This window comes from Phaseolus vulgaris, chromosome 5 (assembly GCF_051622355.1).
Source record: "Phaseolus vulgaris cultivar YP4 chromosome 5, ASM5162235v1, whole genome shotgun sequence".
Taxonomy (NCBI): Eukaryota; Viridiplantae; Streptophyta; class Magnoliopsida; order Fabales; family Fabaceae; genus Phaseolus; species Phaseolus vulgaris.
This window is the reverse complement of record NC_143502.1, coordinates 32140439-32159017: the sequence shown is the minus strand read 5'-3', so window position 1 is coordinate 32159017 and position 18579 is coordinate 32140439. Positions and strand designations below refer to the sequence as shown.

The following is an 18579-nucleotide window of genomic DNA, read 5'->3' as shown; positions in this document are numbered from 1 at the left end:
GTGTGGAGGTTTACGAAAAGGTAAATAACATAGACCACACATTCGCTAAGTCGAAAAAAAATTCATCTGTGATAAACCTTTGGAAGAAAAAATCAATCTTCTTTGATCTTCAGTACTAGTCGAGGCTAAAAGTCAGACATTGTATAGATGTAATGCATGTTGAGAATAATGTGTGTGATAGCTTAATTGGTACACTTCTTAACATTAATGGGAAGACGAAGGATGGTCTAAATGCTCGTTTAGATTTTATTGAGATGAACATACGAGGCGAGTTGGCACCCATAGAAATGGGTAAGCGTACATATTTGCCCCCAGCTTGTTACACCATGTCAAAAGATGAAAAAAAAAAGTTTTTGTCAGTGTCTAAAGGGTGTGAAAGTGCCACAAGGACATTCCTTAAATGTGAAGAGCCTAGTGTCAATGCAAGATTTGAAGTTAATATGGTTGAAGTCCCATGATTACCACATCTAGATGCAACAGTTGTTGCCGGTAGCTATTCTTGGGATCTTACAAAAAAATGTTAGACATACCATAACCTGTTTGTGCTCATTATTCTCTTCCATCTTTTGTAAAGTCGTTGATCCATTAAAACTAGATGAACTTGAAAATGAAATTTTTGTTATCTTGTGTGAATTGGAGATGTTTTTTCCTCCATCTTTTTTTGACATCATTGTTCATCTAGTTGTGCACCTGGTAAAAGAGGTTAGATTGTGTGGACCAGTGTACTTGAGATGGATGTATCCAGTTGAGCAGTATATGAAAATTTTAGGTTATGTGAAAAATCATTATTGTCCAGAAGCTTCAATGATTGAATGGTACATAGCTGAAGAAAGTATTGAATTTTGTTCAGAGTACATGTCAAAAGAAAATCCAATAGGTCTTCCAGCTAATTCATGGCACCACAGGCGTTCTACAAGTAAATGTTTACGTGGTATGAATATTGTAAGAAAATCTTGATCAGAATTCTTGCAAAGACATTTGTATATATTGAGTAACACAGATGAAGATATACCTTACATAGAAGCTCATAAAGCCATTGTGAGGGCAAATAACCCAAGATAAGAAGATAAATGGGTCTTGATGGAACATAATATAACTTTCATGCCTTGGTTTAAAGACGAGGTGTTAAAGAATTCAACGACATCAGAGAACTTAACCTGGTTGGCTGCTGGATTGAAGTTTGATGTCATTTCTTGCATAGAGTACGAAGTGAACATTTGTATATTTTACACGAAGTTTATGGATGAAAATAGAACTATTCAAAATTCTGGTGTTACTCTTGGAGTCGAGTCAATCCAGTTTTCCGCATACAAATCTTGTACTTGGATCAATGACATACTATGGGTTTATAAAAGAGATATGAGAGGTTGACTATACTAAGTTTTTCGTTCCAATTTTCAAGTGTAAATGGGTTGACAATAAAAGTGGGGTTAAAATTGATGAATCAAAATTCACAGTAGTGGACTTTCGAAAGATAGGGTATCGAGATGAGTCATTTATAATGGTTCAACAAGCATCTCAATTTTTCTACGTCAAAGATCCTACGTCAAAACATTGGTATTTCGTTTTACACGGGAAAAAACAAGGGGAGGCCATAAATGGTATTGAAAATGGTGACCCTCGTTCATTCACACCAATGATAATTAATAAAGATGACGATGTGGGTGATGATGTACATGCAACCCGTAAAGACCACAGTGAAGGAATTTTCATATGAACATTCAACCCACTATGGTAATAAATTTAGAAATATTTTTTATAATACGCATTTAGAATTTTATGTATTTGTTTTATATGATTTTCTTTCAATGTAGATTAACTAATGTTTGTTACCTAATTTTTTAAACAGAGATATGGATGACGATCAGACTCCAATTAGACCCCGATCCAGACGAGGCAACAAAGGACCTACTAGATTGAAGCGTCTCTCATTGAGACGTGCTGCTAATGAGAAGACACATGTAGACATTGAAGTCAACACTTTGGTCCTAATGCTGAGACATTTAACAACTACCTTGAAGTTGTTTCTCGTGAGAAGCTCTCCATTTTGATTAATTCATAGGATAATGAGTCAGAGGTCGATCGGGACATGCTTTAGGAGGATGTTCAGGTAAGATTTACATTATTATCGTTATCATATAATGCTTTTTAATATTCATTTATTAATTTTAATTTAATGACATTATTTTGCAGGCAAATTTTGAAATCCCTAACGTGGAACCACTTCGATCAAAGATTATATCCAATATCAGACTTAAATTACGCCAATTTAAGTCAACACTAACAACGAAATATATTTTTGGCAAGCTTAAAGGAGAAAATATTTTTTAAAGTACAAACATATTGATGAAGAGACATGGCATCTTTTTGTTAAAAGTCGTGAATGTGAAGCTTGAAAGGTAAGTCAAGTTACTTAACTATTTTTATTTATATAACATTAATAACTTAATATTATGTAATTCACTTTGTTTATTTCATTTACGTCAGGATCGTCGGAAGAAAGCTCAAGAGATAGTTTTAAAGAATGTTACCCTACATGTATTGTCTCGTTCCGGGAATCGAAAGCTTGAGCAATCATTGATGGAGAAAAAGAAGCAGTCTAGACAGAGAACTAGGTCTGAGATTGATACAGGGGTCATTTTTCCTCCATCACCACATTTTTGCCATACGAAATGGAAGATGGCTCGAATTAAAAAGTTGGGTGCATTTATTTCTGAGTAATCAAAGATAGCCTCAGAAAAAATTGTAAGTTATTTTTATCTTGAATTTATTTTAAAACATTAATTATATTAAAAAATTATATGATTTTGGTCTCTTGCAGGATTCCTTGGTTGAGAAAAGCTCCCAAGGTAATTTTTTCCCTGAAGGTCGTCGCAATATTCTGGTTGAAGCAATTGGACAACCTAAGCACTGTGGTCGTGTTCGTGCAGCTGGAAAGGGGTTGAAATTAAACTATATTTTGGAGTTGCACCACGACACTTATCCTCCTCCCCCAGAAATGACGAGTAAGATACGTCAAGAATTAATGGAGGAGATGAGAAAGGAAACTGATCGGATGCGACTAGAGTTGCAACAAGAGTTTCTATCGCAACAAGTTTGTGTTGAGCCGGTTGAGGCGCTTGTTCGTCCCGCTCCCAAAAGCACGAAGGGGAGTTGTGCGGCTCCTACAACATCAGGGGAGGATATCATTGGCCAGACAAGCCAGTGTGAGCTACTGGTAAAGGGTGACATGCTTCCTCAGGTGGTGGCCATTGAAAAAGTCTATCAAGAGGCCACCACCTTACATAACGTTCCTCTCTCCCCTGATGCGGTGAAGGTAACAGTTGAAAGAGTACGAGTACCTCATGCTCGTGTTCCACTACCTTCAAATGAGGTAACAACTGTGGCCGATGCATTTTAGACATTCATAGCCTGACCCAGACACCTCATTCGAATTATGCCAAAACCTCCGATAATAATTTCATTTCATTATATTGAATTATATTTATATATTACATATAATTTAATACAAATGTTCTTTATTTTGTAGAAACCTCGTCAGAAACCAAGTTCGAAAAGGAAGCACGAGGTTCCTATTGACAATCTTATAGCTTCCTTAGTTGTAGTTCCTAGACAGATTGGTCAAGACTCTTTGAAAGTTTTGTGGGATGATATATTTTTTAAAATAAACACTGACCTACCACTGTACATATACATGTCAGATTTGTTAGAATTTGTAGCTTGGGATTAGGAGCTCAATATAAATATAATTCAATTTTTTATGGTGTAAGTATCTTTACCTATATTTCAATTTACTTTATGTTAAATTATTATTGATTATGCTTTAACTAATAACTTGTAGGTTTTTTTAATGTAGTCTCTCTCACTGAGGGGAAGGAAAATGTGTATGGATTCTTAGATATCGCATATACTAATCCCACTGGAACCAAGGCAACTGAAACCCAATCATACATCACTAACACCCTGGAAAAAGAGGGAAAACAAATTTATTTATGCCTTATATTAATTAGTAAGTTTAATTATAAGTCATCAATTATTACTATTTCATGTTTTAAATATTTACTAACTTTTTTCATGGATGATATAAGGGTCATTGGTAGTTACTTGTCTTATCAATTGTTGAAAAGACTGTTGTGTGGTTTTGTTCCCTACACAAGAAGTCATCCACAAGTCTGAAGAATATCATTGATAGGTAAGTACATATGAACTTAACTCTGTATTTTACTAATTAAGCATCTACTAACACGATTTTTTTGTATTAATCAGTTCATGGCGTGGATATAACATCCTAAAAGGTCGATCTAATTCAAATTTTCAAAATCTGAACTGGATAAAACTAAAGGTTTGTAATTTTTGTCTTTCTCTTTTCATTGTTTATCAATATTAATTTTTAATTTTTATTGATTTATAGTGTAATAAACAACCAAGAAGCTATGAGTGTGACTATTACATTATGCAATGGATGGTTACCATTGTAAGACTGAGCCTTAAAAGTGATTGGCATGAGGTAACATGATGATAAATTATTTTTATAATTCTTTAACATATATGTATCTTAAAACTAATTTATGTCAACCGTATTTTGTAATGCAATTCTTCATGGATGAGCGACCAATGTCTTCGGAAGCCATAACATATGTGAGACATTCTTGGTCCACATATTTCCTAAATTTTATAACTCTAGGATAGTTGGTGAATAGTGTAGGAATTAGATAGATAGATATAAATATATTATTAGTGTTTGTAATACATTTTTATCAATATATAAAATTTGATTCTCTGAATTTATGTATTTGTCTTACTGAGTTATAATTGAACAGGTCAATTTAGATGAAAATTATCATTAAACAGATTGTACTTAAAAAAATTAACCATATACAACTATGACTATTTACCATAGCCACATTCTTAAATCAAGCAAAGTGATTTATAAATGCGGTTATTTACCATAGTCGCATTCGTAAATGCGATTTATAAATGCGGTTATGGTAAATAATCGCATTCAAAAATGCATTACTACTCCCTCTTAAAGATCATTAAAAAACATATAAGAATGCATATATTTACTATAACCGCATTTATAATTTAAATTTACAAATACGACTAAATAATTGTCTTCTTATTGGATTTAATACATAAAATGCAACTCTATAGACATAACCGTTGCTTTAAATTGAAAATAGTTAGTGTGTTTTAACTTTGTGCACCAATGTATAGAGATAATGGTTAAATTTCGTTGAAATCTAATTAAAAATTGTAGGGTATGTCAAATAGATTTATATCCACATACATTATAGTTATAGTAACATTTAAGGCAATTACATCTCTCGTTTTATATTAGTTGAGCAAGATAATTTATTAAAAATATACAGTAATAACATTGTAAATAATTATAGTGTTTTTAAGTTATTGTTGGGAAAGAGATAAAAAAAATCTTTAAAGCTTGGCATTTTATTTTTTTCCTCACTTTTCTCTTTCGGGTTCTCTTGTAAATAAATAGGTATTCTTTTTCCACTTTGCCCAATAATTATCCAAAACGTGGTTTAGTACTCATTTAATATTTTTAAAGATTGAATTAAAATATTCAACATTATTTTTTAAGCAGCATATTAATAACTCACAAATATTTTTCCTCATAAATTTCTATTTTCATATTATCATCTAAATATTAAAACGTTTATTAAATAAAAACTACATAAAGTTAAAAATAATTTAACAAATAAGTATAGAAGCAAAAATAAAGAAGTTATAAATTAACTAAATAGTGAATCAAACTTTTATTTTTTTAATAACGCAAATTTTAACTTATAATAAGAACAAAAGACTCAATTTTGAACAATCTATTTTTCTTACTTAAATTTCAAATATCCGATATGATTCAGTTAGACTTTTTTTAATAATTAAATTAATCTCTTTTGTTTCAGTCTTTGTTATAGGATATCAGTGTAACAGTCATTTCTCTGATGGATCTGTTGTAAAGTATCTATTAAACTGGATATGTTGGACTATGTCTTTTTTTTTTATAGATGTTGAGATATTATTTAAACACTCTTATTTATTTAATTATTATTTTTTTATAAAAAAACAGTTAAATAAGTTCTTATAATTTAATTATTTTGGTAAAATAAAGATGTACTGACTCGTATACATGTCAATAAAAGAAAGTTATTTGATGGAAAAATGTTTGATGTTAGGATTATTTTTATCACCATATGTTGTTTTTATCTAATATATAACCAAATAGTTAACATGGATATCATATTATATTATATTATTTATACATATCAATTTTTAATATATATATATATATATATCAACAAATTTTTCAGTAATATATCTGTAAAATTGTGTCATACTACAGTATAGACCTTCAATCCCTGTACAATAATTTAATTAACAAAAAATGTAATAACATAAAGTAAATACCAAATTTTTTATGATGCAATAAACTTCTTAGTGTACATGAACTCTTTGTTATGTTCATCATTTAGCTTGAGTTGCAATGCTAGTTAAGAGCATAAATGCATGTGTGAAGCCTATTATTATAACTTGTAGGTATATAGTAAACATATAGTACACATTTCCTTATAGTATTAATTAATTTGTAGGGTGGGGTATGAACAACAAAATAGTATAGGATTGGGATAATAATTAAAGTAGTAGTAGGAGGGGAAGGCAAGGCCTAAGAACTATATAGATTGTATTAATAATATAAAGTTCGTTCATTAAGATGGTACTAATCATGTCTTATATATTAATTAATTCCAATTAAGATAAGGTGATGGAAGAAGGTGTACCTAGAAACAAATAGACACACAGATAGTTACATCTTTAGACAGAGAGATAAGAGGCATATACCCTACATGTGGGAATGGTTTGGGGACAAAGCAAAGAAAGCATAGTGCGTGCAAACAATTCACATGGGAGCATAACATAACATGATCCTTCACTCTTTTTCTTCTCTTTCACAGCTAGCTAATGCCCCAAAACCCACCACTCCTAACAATTTTGCTTATCTTAATTACTGTGCCTATATCTAGCTTTTAACGAAATGATTAATGAGACACGTTGCACCCCATGCATAACCACTGCACCATTATACAATAATCCCATGCACATGGCCTTTGTTTCTTCTCCTCTCTTATAAAGATATCACAACCCATTTGGTTTCACCAATCACTAACCCCCTCAAGTGGGGTTCTGTCTTACCTTTTGTCTTAGAGAATATCTTTTTAAATTTATCACCAACGTGGACACGATTCATCAGAATCAAATCCATCACCTAATTCTTCTATATCTCTTAACTTCGCTACCAAGTGTCATTTTCCATTTGTTTTCCCTATTAACCTTCACTTCTCCACTGGCATGCTAAATTACAAAAGTCTAATTTCAGATGATTTTTCCAGCCACTTGAAAATGCACCTAAATATGGTCAACCATGTTTTTGACCATTGTTGGACTCTTTCTTTCCATTCCATAATATTGTTGATGTTGCGATTTATCCAAACACAAATAGACCTGCTATAATTGCAGTATCATCATGATGGAAGGGTTAAAATTAGTGTGTTGGAAGAAGAAGGATATATAGAGAATGTTCTAAAGGGAAATAATGACTAAATTTGCAAGAAAGAAACTATATTATTTTAAGGATATCCACTACCACCCAATTAGATTTAATACTGATATGTAATCAGAAGTTTGATTCATGATCATGTGAATAGAAAATACTATACTAAAAGAAATAAAACTTATATTTGAATGAATTTGGTAGTGAAATATATTGGTGCAAAAGATAAAGAAATATAAGGGCATCCCACTAAAAAGACGGACACAAGGGCACGTGGTGGCTGATTCCCACTACTTATTAATCCAGTGGCGACTTTCCAGTAACACCGTTGAAACCCAACCCCTCTTCCCAGCTGTTCATAGCTGTCCAATCCCTCCCCATCCCCATGTGACCCTACTGCACAAACACATAGATACAGATACCCCAGAGATTTTTTTGGGATTTTTAAACCCCAAAACAAAATACAACTATTCAAAATTATACCATTTTTTTTTTAATTTTTTCAAAAGGAGAGAAGAGAAGATATTAAGAAAGTTCATGATTGTGTTGTTTTTTGTTCGTGTGCCTTTCTTACCTCTAACAACATTCCCCTGTGGTTGCTGGGAACATGCATATATATTTATAAAAGGGATGTGTTAGAGGCTCTCATTTGTTTCATTTCTTCTCTCTCTCTCTCTTTTGCCACATCTTGTGGTGCCTTATGCAAAACAGATACAATAATGTGCATATTTTTTACATAGGGACATGTACAACTGCAACAACATTAACATCCGAGGTTAATCTGCAGCAACACTTTCTGATTTGGTGTTTGTGTTTCAAATGGCGCAATTACCTCCAAAGATCCCAAACGTGTCACCAAGTTGGCCAGACTTCTCTTCTCAACACCAGAAGATGCCATTGCCACCTCTTAACAACGGCACCACCAACAACAACACAGGCCATTATCAGCATCATCAAAACCCTTCTTGGGTGGACGAGTTCCTCGACTTCTCCTCCGCCCGGCGCGGCGCTCACAGGCGGTCGGTGAGCGATTCCATCACCTACTTGGACGCACCAATAAGGTGTGGTGAGAACAGCAATAATAACAATAATAATAGTAATGAGAATGAGTTCGACAAGTTTGATGATGAACAATTCATGTCCATGTTCACGGATGAAGTAGTGCTCTCTGGGGTCCCCTTGCCACCACCAACTACCTTGTCCTCCTCTAACCCTTCTAGCCCTTCCGACCAGAACTTCTTCCATGATGAGAAAGAGAGAAGCCGGAAGGAAATGAAGCTGCAGAAGGAGGACGAGGAGCACCGCCATCAATTGAAAAATGAAGCAGATGAGGTTGAAAGCCAATGCATACAGGAAATTATGCAGCCTCCAAATGACACCAATACTTCTTCTTCCAATGAGAGAATTACTGACCCCAAGAGAGTCAAAAGGTACATCTGCTACTGCTCCTGATTTCATATTTTTTCTTGCTCAAGTTTGAACCATTACACAAAATTTCATAATGTGTTTTTCTTAGAGAAATTTAGTGAGTTTGATGTTTACTAGAATCATTCTTAGAGTAACTAATCTTTCACCACCCAGATAGGAATCAAACTTGTTATCATCTCTAGTGTATTTTTGTTCTTTTAGATATATTGTACAACCAATCATATCAATTATTTTTTATTTTTTCTTCTTCTTGGGTATCTAAAGAGATGTCTACCGATATTTTTCTTCTTTTTTTTTCTTGAAAGAAAATGTTCAATGTCCCCTCTAATTTTGAGGTGAATAGGTGGAAGGAAGAAGAATATAAAAAAAAAAAAATATTATGAAAAATAAAGGTAGAGATAGGAAAAACAAAAAAGAAAAAGTGGATAAATGATTCTTATACTTGAGAATCGATTCTCATAACTAAGGGGTGTTTTTTTTTCTATTGGCTTCTGTAAATTGTTTCATTCTTTTTCGGAAACTGAAAGTGAACCATACTGAATTGCTGAGTTTGAATTTTTGTTTTCTTTTAGTTCTGTCTCTAATTGTCGTCTTGCATCAGAATCTTAGCTAATAGACAATCTGCACAAAGATCGCGAGTGAGGAAGCTGCAATACATATCAGAGCTTGAGAGAAGTGCAACTTCATTACAGGTTTGGGACGTAACTTGATGTGACTACAATAATTCTTTGCCTTTTTATGATAAAAATAATCTTTGCTTTTATAAAAAATATCTGTTTTTTTTTTTCCTTAGTAGCCACAATAAAACTTTTTTTTTCAAGTTAATTTTTATATGCCATAATAATAAATAACATTATTTTTCTTCAATAACTTTATAATACCTTTTCACAATTCACTTTTTTCTTAATTGTTTTCATCATATCGTATATCACTTATTTTATTTCATATTTTTCTATTGTTATGAAAAGCATTTTAAATACGTGTGGTTGAAATAGCATTCCTGAAGATAAAATATTGACCTTTTCCCAATTCGTTGACAAATGAAGGCTGAAGTTTCAGTGCTGTCTCCAAGGGTTGCATTTTTGGATCATCAACGTTTGCTTCTAAATGTAGACAACAGTGCTCTCAAGCAAAGAATCGCTGCCCTTGCTCAAGACAAGATCTTTAAAGATGGTAATTTTCTTTAATTAAAAAAACATATATTATCTTGTTATTTATTTTTGGCGGGATAATTAATTTATTAATTTTGTAAAATGGAGGACATAACTAATAATCCTGTTAAGATGAGGTTGATGGATGCATTAATTAGTACTTATGGCATTTAGAAACAATGCTATTTGTCTGATCCAATGTGCCCTCCATTTACTTTTGCCATATTAGTGAAATAAAAATTCCTCATAGTTTGGAAAAGTGTACATGTCCGACAAGAAGCCATTTTGCCAAGTGAACCTAACCTCGTGGCTTTACTTGTCTTGATATTTGGTTCATGAATTTGGTATTATTTTCTTCGAAAATCTATTTTTTTGAAAGATGTTATTTTGATAATTTTATTATATAATTTTAAAAAATTTAATTTAGTAAAAAAAAAATTGCAGTTGTAATCTGATATATGTTTGTTAAGATATTGACACTCTATTTTATTTTCTCTTTCAATAATAAATTGTTTCATATTATAACTATTAAAAGTAAAAAACTAAATAATCTTTTATTAAAATGTGAATCCATGAGAAGATGATGAAATTTTGAAAGATTATAAATGATTTTATATCTACCGAGTACCTCTATTTATCATCATCACTAGTAAATTGCTCTTCTGGTTATTGAAAAACTATTTTGTTATCAATTTGGTTATTAAAAGATTATATATATATATATATATGTATATATATAAAATGGGATAATTTAGTTCTTAAAAATGGAAATTAATATCCATTTAATACTTAACTCAGTCTGTCAAAAATAAAAATAAATGACATTAATTTAGTATCCAAATATAATGATTGTGGTAAAAAAAATACTTTAATATTATCTTCCATACAAAACATTTTACATCACTTATAATTCAAAGTATTAAGTTCATGAATATCTCTTTCATATTATTCATTTCACTAACCGAATAAGTAATTCTACTATAAAAAAAATTATTAAATAAAAAATAATTTTAAAAATCAAAATAATTAATTATTATTTGACTAAATTAGATACTTTTTTATAAATTAAAAAATTTATTGATATTTAAAATAATTTCTATTATTAATAACAAATTATAAAATAATTTTTAAATTAGTATCTAATTATTTGTATTTTAGAAATTAATTTAAAATATAAAATATTAGTAAATCAAATTTAGATATTAATTTAAAAATTATTTTATAAATTTCTATTAATAATAAAAACTAATTTAAATATAATAATCTTTTAGTTTATAAAATAATATCTAATTTTTAAATTTTAATTATTATTTAATATTTTTTTAATGTATACTTTATTCCTAGTATATGCTTTAGAAGCACTCATATGCTATGTATAACTTTGTGTTGGTTAATTTGTTTTGTTTTAAAACGACAATTTAATTAGTTGGAAGAAACAGGCCAATTATGAAAGTGAAAGTGCAGAGTTATATTGATTTTTGTGAAAGCTTTGCACGCGTATTTAAGTCTGTGTCTGATCATGTGCCATGTCTCCAAGTAGTTAAAATTGTTTAACTAATTAACCTTCCACTGTGATTGAAATTAAATCATACACATGCAGCTCATCAAGACGCGCTGAAGAGGGAGATAGAGAGACTGAGGCAAGTTTATCACCAACAAAGCCTCAAGAAGATGGAAAATGCTGCAGGGTCACCATTACCATTACCAAATTCTATATGTGAAGTTCAAACAGAAAAGGAAGTACAACTTCTCAACGTTTGAAGAAGATTTATCACAGCACGATGAAGTAGCTATATCATTAACTATCTAGTTAATTACATGACACTGTGATTCTTTTCTTTAGACAAAGAGAAATTGCAGAATTTTGGATGAGAGATGGGAGATAGGAAAGAAGTTAAATTTTGTTGTGGTTGTATGGTGTATTGAGTTGAATGGTTTAAAGTAGTGGTGGGTGGTGAGAAGTTTTATTAGCGAGTTGATGAAGTGAGTGTGTGTTGTGCTTGGTGAGGCCATTGCAATTGGCTTGGTGGTAGGCTTCTGCTATGAAAGAGCGCAGGCACGTGATGTGTTTACTTTAAATGGAGGGGACCACTGAAAGCTTGCATGATTAGAATGCAGGGATCCACATGTGCAGCAGTGGCATCAGAAGAGAGGGTGGAAGAAACAGTTGTGTCTGTCTGCTTTAACTTGATAGATAGGAGTGGAGTGGATGAGGTGGTATATGTTCATCATTCTTTCACTTCTTTATTTATTGTCTATGATTCTTTTCTATTTTGCTTCATGTTTTTCAATGCATGTTGGAAAACAAACACAAGTGGGCATGGCTTGTGTAGGGATGGATGCATGAAATGAAGGTGTATCTGTGTAAGTGAAGTCTTTGGATGGCTTTTATGCTTTGCTTGTACTTTCTATTATGTAATCATTTTTATTGTTTCACATAATTAATTTAAAATACCCAAAATGTAAATACTCAGTTCACATCATTTGCCCTGTATATAATACTCTAATTTTCCTGTGTGTTTAATTTAACTGTTTCACTTTTTTCTGTGTTATCAATTGAATGACATCACACCTGTGCCAGAAAGGTAAGAGGATTGTGAGTAAAATTGCATTGAAGAAAGTGCATGTATGATATCTCAATCTCACAATGTTTTTTTATCCATCTCTTATTCTGTCACTACATCTTTTACTATTTTTGCAAAGCTATACCCTTTTCCCTTTTTTTTCACTTTTATGTATGGACTATAATTAGAAAATAAAGGAAAAGTCTTTAATAATGGGTCATTGTCCAATTAGTACACCTTTTTTAACCTAAAATTTTAATATATCAGATTTATCAGTATTTTTTATTTATATACTACTCAATTTACTGATGTAAAGCCCCTATTCATATCAATCCATCAACAGCTAAATTGTACTTTACGTTATTTTACTTAAATATTAAAAATCGAGCATAGTTTTTGATAGAGAAAGAATCCAAAGTTTCTCTTTGTAACATATCTTGCCAAAGGATATTGAAATAAATAATTCCTCTCGGCTCCCTAGCATACAATAAATCATGATAAATTTCTATCACTATAATAACATTATTAAATAATAATTAAATTTAAAAGTAAAAAAAATTAATCATTATATTTATTAAATTAAATATTATTTTAAAATTAAAAAATATTAATATTTAAAATGATTTTTATTATTAATAAAAATTTATAAAATAACTTATAAAATTATTATTTAAATTAATTACTATTATTTTAACTACTAATATTTTAGATTTTAAATTAGTTTCTAAAAGACTAATAAAGACTAATTTAGAATATAAAGTAGGAAGCAGTTAAAATTTTACTAGTTTTAAAAATTATTTTATAAATTTTTATTAATAATAGAAATTATTCTAATTATTTCTTTAATTTATAAAATAGTCTTTAATTTAATTAAATAGTAACTAATTATTTTGATTTTTTAAATTAGTTTTCTTAATAATTTTCTTATACTGGATATTAATAATTACCTTTAATAATTATTGAAGTCCTTGAGTAGAATGTATTATTGAAATTCTTGAGCGAAATGTAAAGGAAAAAGAACTCGAAGTATGTTGGAGTCAAATTTTTCATAATAATATAGTGAATCCAAACTTTATTTTATAAATAAATTTTATAAAATTGAAGTAAGATTTAAAGTTTATTTTTTAATATATTATTAAAATTATTTAAAGTTTATGTAACTTAAAGTTTGTTGAACAATTTTATAGAATTGTGTTAAAATTAAAATTCATTTCTAATAAACTTACTAAGAAATTAAAAAAAAAATATTTGGAGAATAAATTTGTACGATGTCACATTGATTGAGGCTATTCTAAGCTAATCCAGCAATTGGAATCTACTTGAAACAAGATATTTTTACCAGGAATAGAAAAAGCAATAAGATCCGTAGAGGGTAACTTGAAACAGAGTCCAAATGCAAATGTACCGAGTGTCTTCCCTAGAAGTAGACTTAATACATATGAATAAGGAATTGACATGGACTATTTTCTTTTTGGCTTGTATGTTATGACATTTATACTGGCATGAGTGTGACCTTTTGGCTGTAATGAAATTACAAATGGTCCACTCAGTGAATTTATGCCCATGTGCTAACTTTTAAAATTAAACCAATACCATCGTTGTAATACAATTTTGGGTACATTAGGTGGCTGTGAGCATGAGTAACTATTGTTGCTCTTTTGAGCTCTACAGTACTCATCATTTACTATCCTACTGCCACAAGCACAAGACAGAGGCATATGCATGCCACAAACTCATCAAACAACTACAAATCACCCTCTACTTCTAGTATTAATTATTACGTCTCATTATTTTAAATATATATATATATCTTATTTCTTTTTACATCTTTCTTTCTCTCCTATCATATCTATATTTTTCTTTTCTAATCTCTCTCACTAGCTAGGATTTGAGTGTTCAAATATATTTTCCAAGACTAGTGCAGTCCTAATGAATTTATAGGTGATAAATAATTCAAGTTTATTAGCTTTTTTGTAAGTCACTTGGAGATTAATCAATAATACAATGATTTGATGATACAATACTCTCTAATAATTGTTAACTAGTGGAGCGGGAGAAAAGTATTTTTAAACTCTTCTTAGTGTTCTCCATGGTAAAATTATTTGCTTGAAATTACTTAATTCTTTTAGAAAAATAAGAAGAATTTCTTAATAATTAATAACTCTAGTTTTGATATGAGATCTTATATCGAGATTCCCCTCAACTTTGATTTAGTAATTTAAATTATTTTGTTATTTTACATTAACTCATATTTAAATTAGGTTATATTAAGCTAGATTGAGATGTGTTATTTCAAAATTGAGGGGCATATGAGTGAAATTTAATAGAATAGAAGTAATTACAAAATATAAATGATTTTTTTAAGAAAAATATATAAATAAATAAATAAAAGGATACGAGATAGTCTAACCCTTTTACAAAGAAACACTTTTATATAATTGAGGTCATCCAAAATCAACAAAAACCCTATTGTCTTTCCCCTCACAACATCTCTATATTTTTATCCTTGTGACAGTAAACAGAGTAAAAAAAAATATAAAAACTCAAACTTGGTACTCGTGTGACTACCACAAATAAGTCTATGAATCAACTGATGAAAAGTAGAATACAATTCCATCATGGTCAAACCATTAAGGTCCACTAATAGCAGTAACAATAGCACATGATCCTTATCTCCAAAATGTAGATGATGATCTGTGTCATAATCATAGTAAGAGATAGTCACATACATATGGAGTGAAAGTAACTATATCCAGTAATAGAAAGATTAAGTGATAAATTTCACTCACAAATTCACCTCAACCCCAATGGTCCTTAAAGTGTTAAAACCATCCACATTAGCACAATTTTTAGAATAGAAGTAGGTTTACTAGTATATAGGGTGGCAGCCAAGTAAATGTTAGAATAAATTGTCTAAAACAAGAGGGGTGAGTTATTTTCCAAAAAAAAATCACAAAACTAGAAGTCAAATTGAAAATTTTGATAAAATCAATTGATTGATTATTCTGTTCAACTTATTATAAAAGAGATATCAATTATCTTTATATTCATTCAATCTATTAAAGTTCAATGAATAACAAATATGCATCAAATTGAAACAGTAAAGACAGGGATAGAGAGAACAACACATATATTTTATACTGTTTCACTTTTAACACAAAAGCTACATTCAGTCCTCAGTCAAATCATTGAGAATTCACTAAACACAATGTAACAAAGTTATACAATCAAAATAATAGTTCTTGAACACTACAAGAACCTATACTCATACACAAAACAACCCTCAACCGATTAACAAAACATTAATCATACCTGAGAAGCACCAAGTAAACCAATGTCGTACAAACTCAAATGCAACTTCTTTTCAACACAAGAATGATCCAATGCAAAGAGTTCCCCAAAGATTGCAAAAGAAAAACAATTTTCTCTCTCTGGTTAATTTTCGTAATTTGAAATGTACAGATAAACCCTTTTTATAAGTTATATTAAAGACAAAAAATTGTTTAAATATTTAAAGCAATTATATTATGAGAACAAAAAAACAATAAGATTCATCAAATTAATTTTCCGAAATAACAAACTGATTTTTCTTAACAGAAGAAATCAACAACTTTTAAACAGATCCATTTATAAAAAAAAAAAGTCAAGTAATTTTAACCTGTTGATACGAAGAATCAATCGGTTAAAAATACTAAGCAGTTTAGGAAATAAAAACATTCCTTGGAGTGGAGTTGGATTATAATTCATTGGAAAATAACCAAACACAAATACATCAAAATCTACCTAGACACACACAATGTCTTCTAGTATTTAGTGTAGGATTTGGAAACATCAAATGAAGCTTTGGTCATCATGGTCAACACTAAAGGGTGGTTCAGGTTTGTGAGTTTGAAGGTTTTCTGAGAAACCTATAAATTCATATATAACTTGGTTTGTTGCAAAAAATTTATGACAGTTACATCAAGAATGTTAGGTTCTTGATGACTTTTCTACAACAAGTGCATCGCGTTGTCAGAAGTAATAATTTTTTCCTAAGGACGGATATCGAACCCACAAAGAACATTTGAATAATCAAGTAAAAGATTCACTAAATAGAAAATAGAATAATAATGTTGTTGGAGTTTGTTATGATTGCAATGATTAATAAGAAAACAAGTCAAGGAGTTTGTTGTTTCAATTGGGAAAATAGGGATTGGGGTTCATCTTTCTCACTCTTTTGTAATTTGATTAGCATGACAATATTGTGTCATTTGATTGATATTGATGCCCGTATAAAAATCATTTATATTGATTCCTCTCATATAAAATTATTGAGATGTTTCCTAAATATCGATTCCTCGCATATTTATAAAAACTTCATATCATTAAGATTAAACGTTGATAGCAATTAACATTTCAAATCTATTCCTAGAATTCAAATATGTTAAGCATTACCATTTGGGTTAGAAACTTAGAAGTACTTTCCAGTCAAATATAAATTTCGAGATCATGGTAAGCCAAGCATTACACAAACAACGATAATACCAATCATCAATCAAGAACAAAATATTATGTTTAGATATCACCTTAATGCATAAGAGTTTGAACAGATTACTCTCAATTCCAAAGGGTGGAATTAGTCACACATGATGGCCGTTACAAACAGGGAGGGCAAGAAAGGAAGATTCAAGATGTTTCTCTTTAACAGTTGCCTCCTTTAGGGTTTCTAACACCTCTTATTCTCCCAATTGGATCACAATTCACTCAATGGTCTTTTCCTCTCAATCTTACGTGTCTAGGGTTGTGCCTCAAGCCTCATATTTAACCTAATTGTCTTGGGTAAGTGACTTCTCGCTTGGGCGTTATTGGGCTCATCTAGATGAGAAGCACGAAAAGAGGCCCAACGTTATTGGAGCAATCTCGCTTGGGAAGATTGAGCTTGCTTGAGCGAAATCCTCTGGTGGCATCTGGCTTAGGCGAGTTTGGGCGAGCTTTGATGAGTTTTGGTGCATTCCAGCTTTCGTTTTTTAGCTTTGTATATTCTTCTTTTGCCCAACCATCTCCATTCTTCCCTAGAATTCTGAAATTAACACAAATTTGGGAATAAATCGTGCTTATTCAAATTAAAATCATAATATATGTAAAAAGGTATAAATTCATAAATTAGGGGTTATTTTATGTTTATTTTATCAATTAATACCCATAAGTGTCCATTCCAACTTTCTCTTTTTAGCTTTGTATATTCTCCTTTTGCCCAATCATCTCCATTCTTCTCTAGAATCCTGAAATTAACACAAATTTGGGAATAAATCGTGCTTATTCAAATTAAAATCACAATATATGTAAAAGGTAGAAATTCATAAATTATGGGTTATTTTATGTTTATTTTATCAATTAATACACATATATTTTAATGTGAAATATTACTGAAAGATTTGGATCCAATTAATCATAACTCAACCTACATAAGAGACCTAAAAACACCTCCAACATAAGAAACAATTTGTTTATGGTTCTTTCTAAACAAGATGGGGGTGAATTGTTTTTTAAATATTTCTGCAAAGATTGAAGGTAGAGTGAAAAGTTATGAAGAATCAATCAATTGAAAATTATGTTCAACCAATAAAAAATTGTTTTAAGTTTGATTCCAGAAAATCAACCAGTTGTTTTCACGAAACAACCACTTGTTTATACCAACAAAATTGAAAAAAATGTTAAATCAGTTTATGAGTGTAGGGATAAAGAGAATCACACAAGATGTTTATACTAGTTCACTCTTAACCAAGAGCTACATCCAGTTCTCAACTAACCAATGAGAATTCAATATGTAACCAAACCTAGATTACAAAACCCACAAAAAAAGTGATGATCTTGAAACCCTCAAGAACAC

General features: G+C 30.4%; 1 protein-coding gene across 1 annotated transcript; it reads left to right on the top strand.

Annotated features, from left to right (window-relative positions):
- The first annotated feature begins 7779 nt into the window (after positions 1-7779).
- LOC137835415 (basic leucine zipper 34) lies at positions 7780-12670 on the top strand. The gene is made up of 4 exons (XM_068643918.1): positions 7780-8997; positions 9597-9687; positions 10042-10168; positions 11747-12670. The coding sequence occupies exons 1-4, from the start codon at positions 8387-8389 to the stop codon at positions 11905-11907; spliced, it is 990 nt and encodes a 329-aa protein (XP_068500019.1). The 5' UTR covers positions 7780-8386; the 3' UTR covers positions 11908-12670.
- Positions 12671-18579: the final 5909 nt, after the last annotated feature.

Bases quoted from the DNA above. Each gene is read 5' to 3' on its own strand.
- LOC137835415 (XM_068643918.1), top strand. From the start codon at position 8,387: ATGGCGCAATTACCTCCAAAGATCCCAAACGTGTCACCAAGTTGGCCA. The intron at 8,998-9,596 runs GTACATCTGCTA...GTCTTGCATCAG, and splicing joins GACCCCAAGAGAGTCAAAAG to AATCTTAGCTAATAGACAAT. The intron at 10,169-11,746 runs GTAATTTTCTTT...ATACACATGCAG, and splicing joins AGACAAGATCTTTAAAGATG to CTCATCAAGACGCGCTGAAG.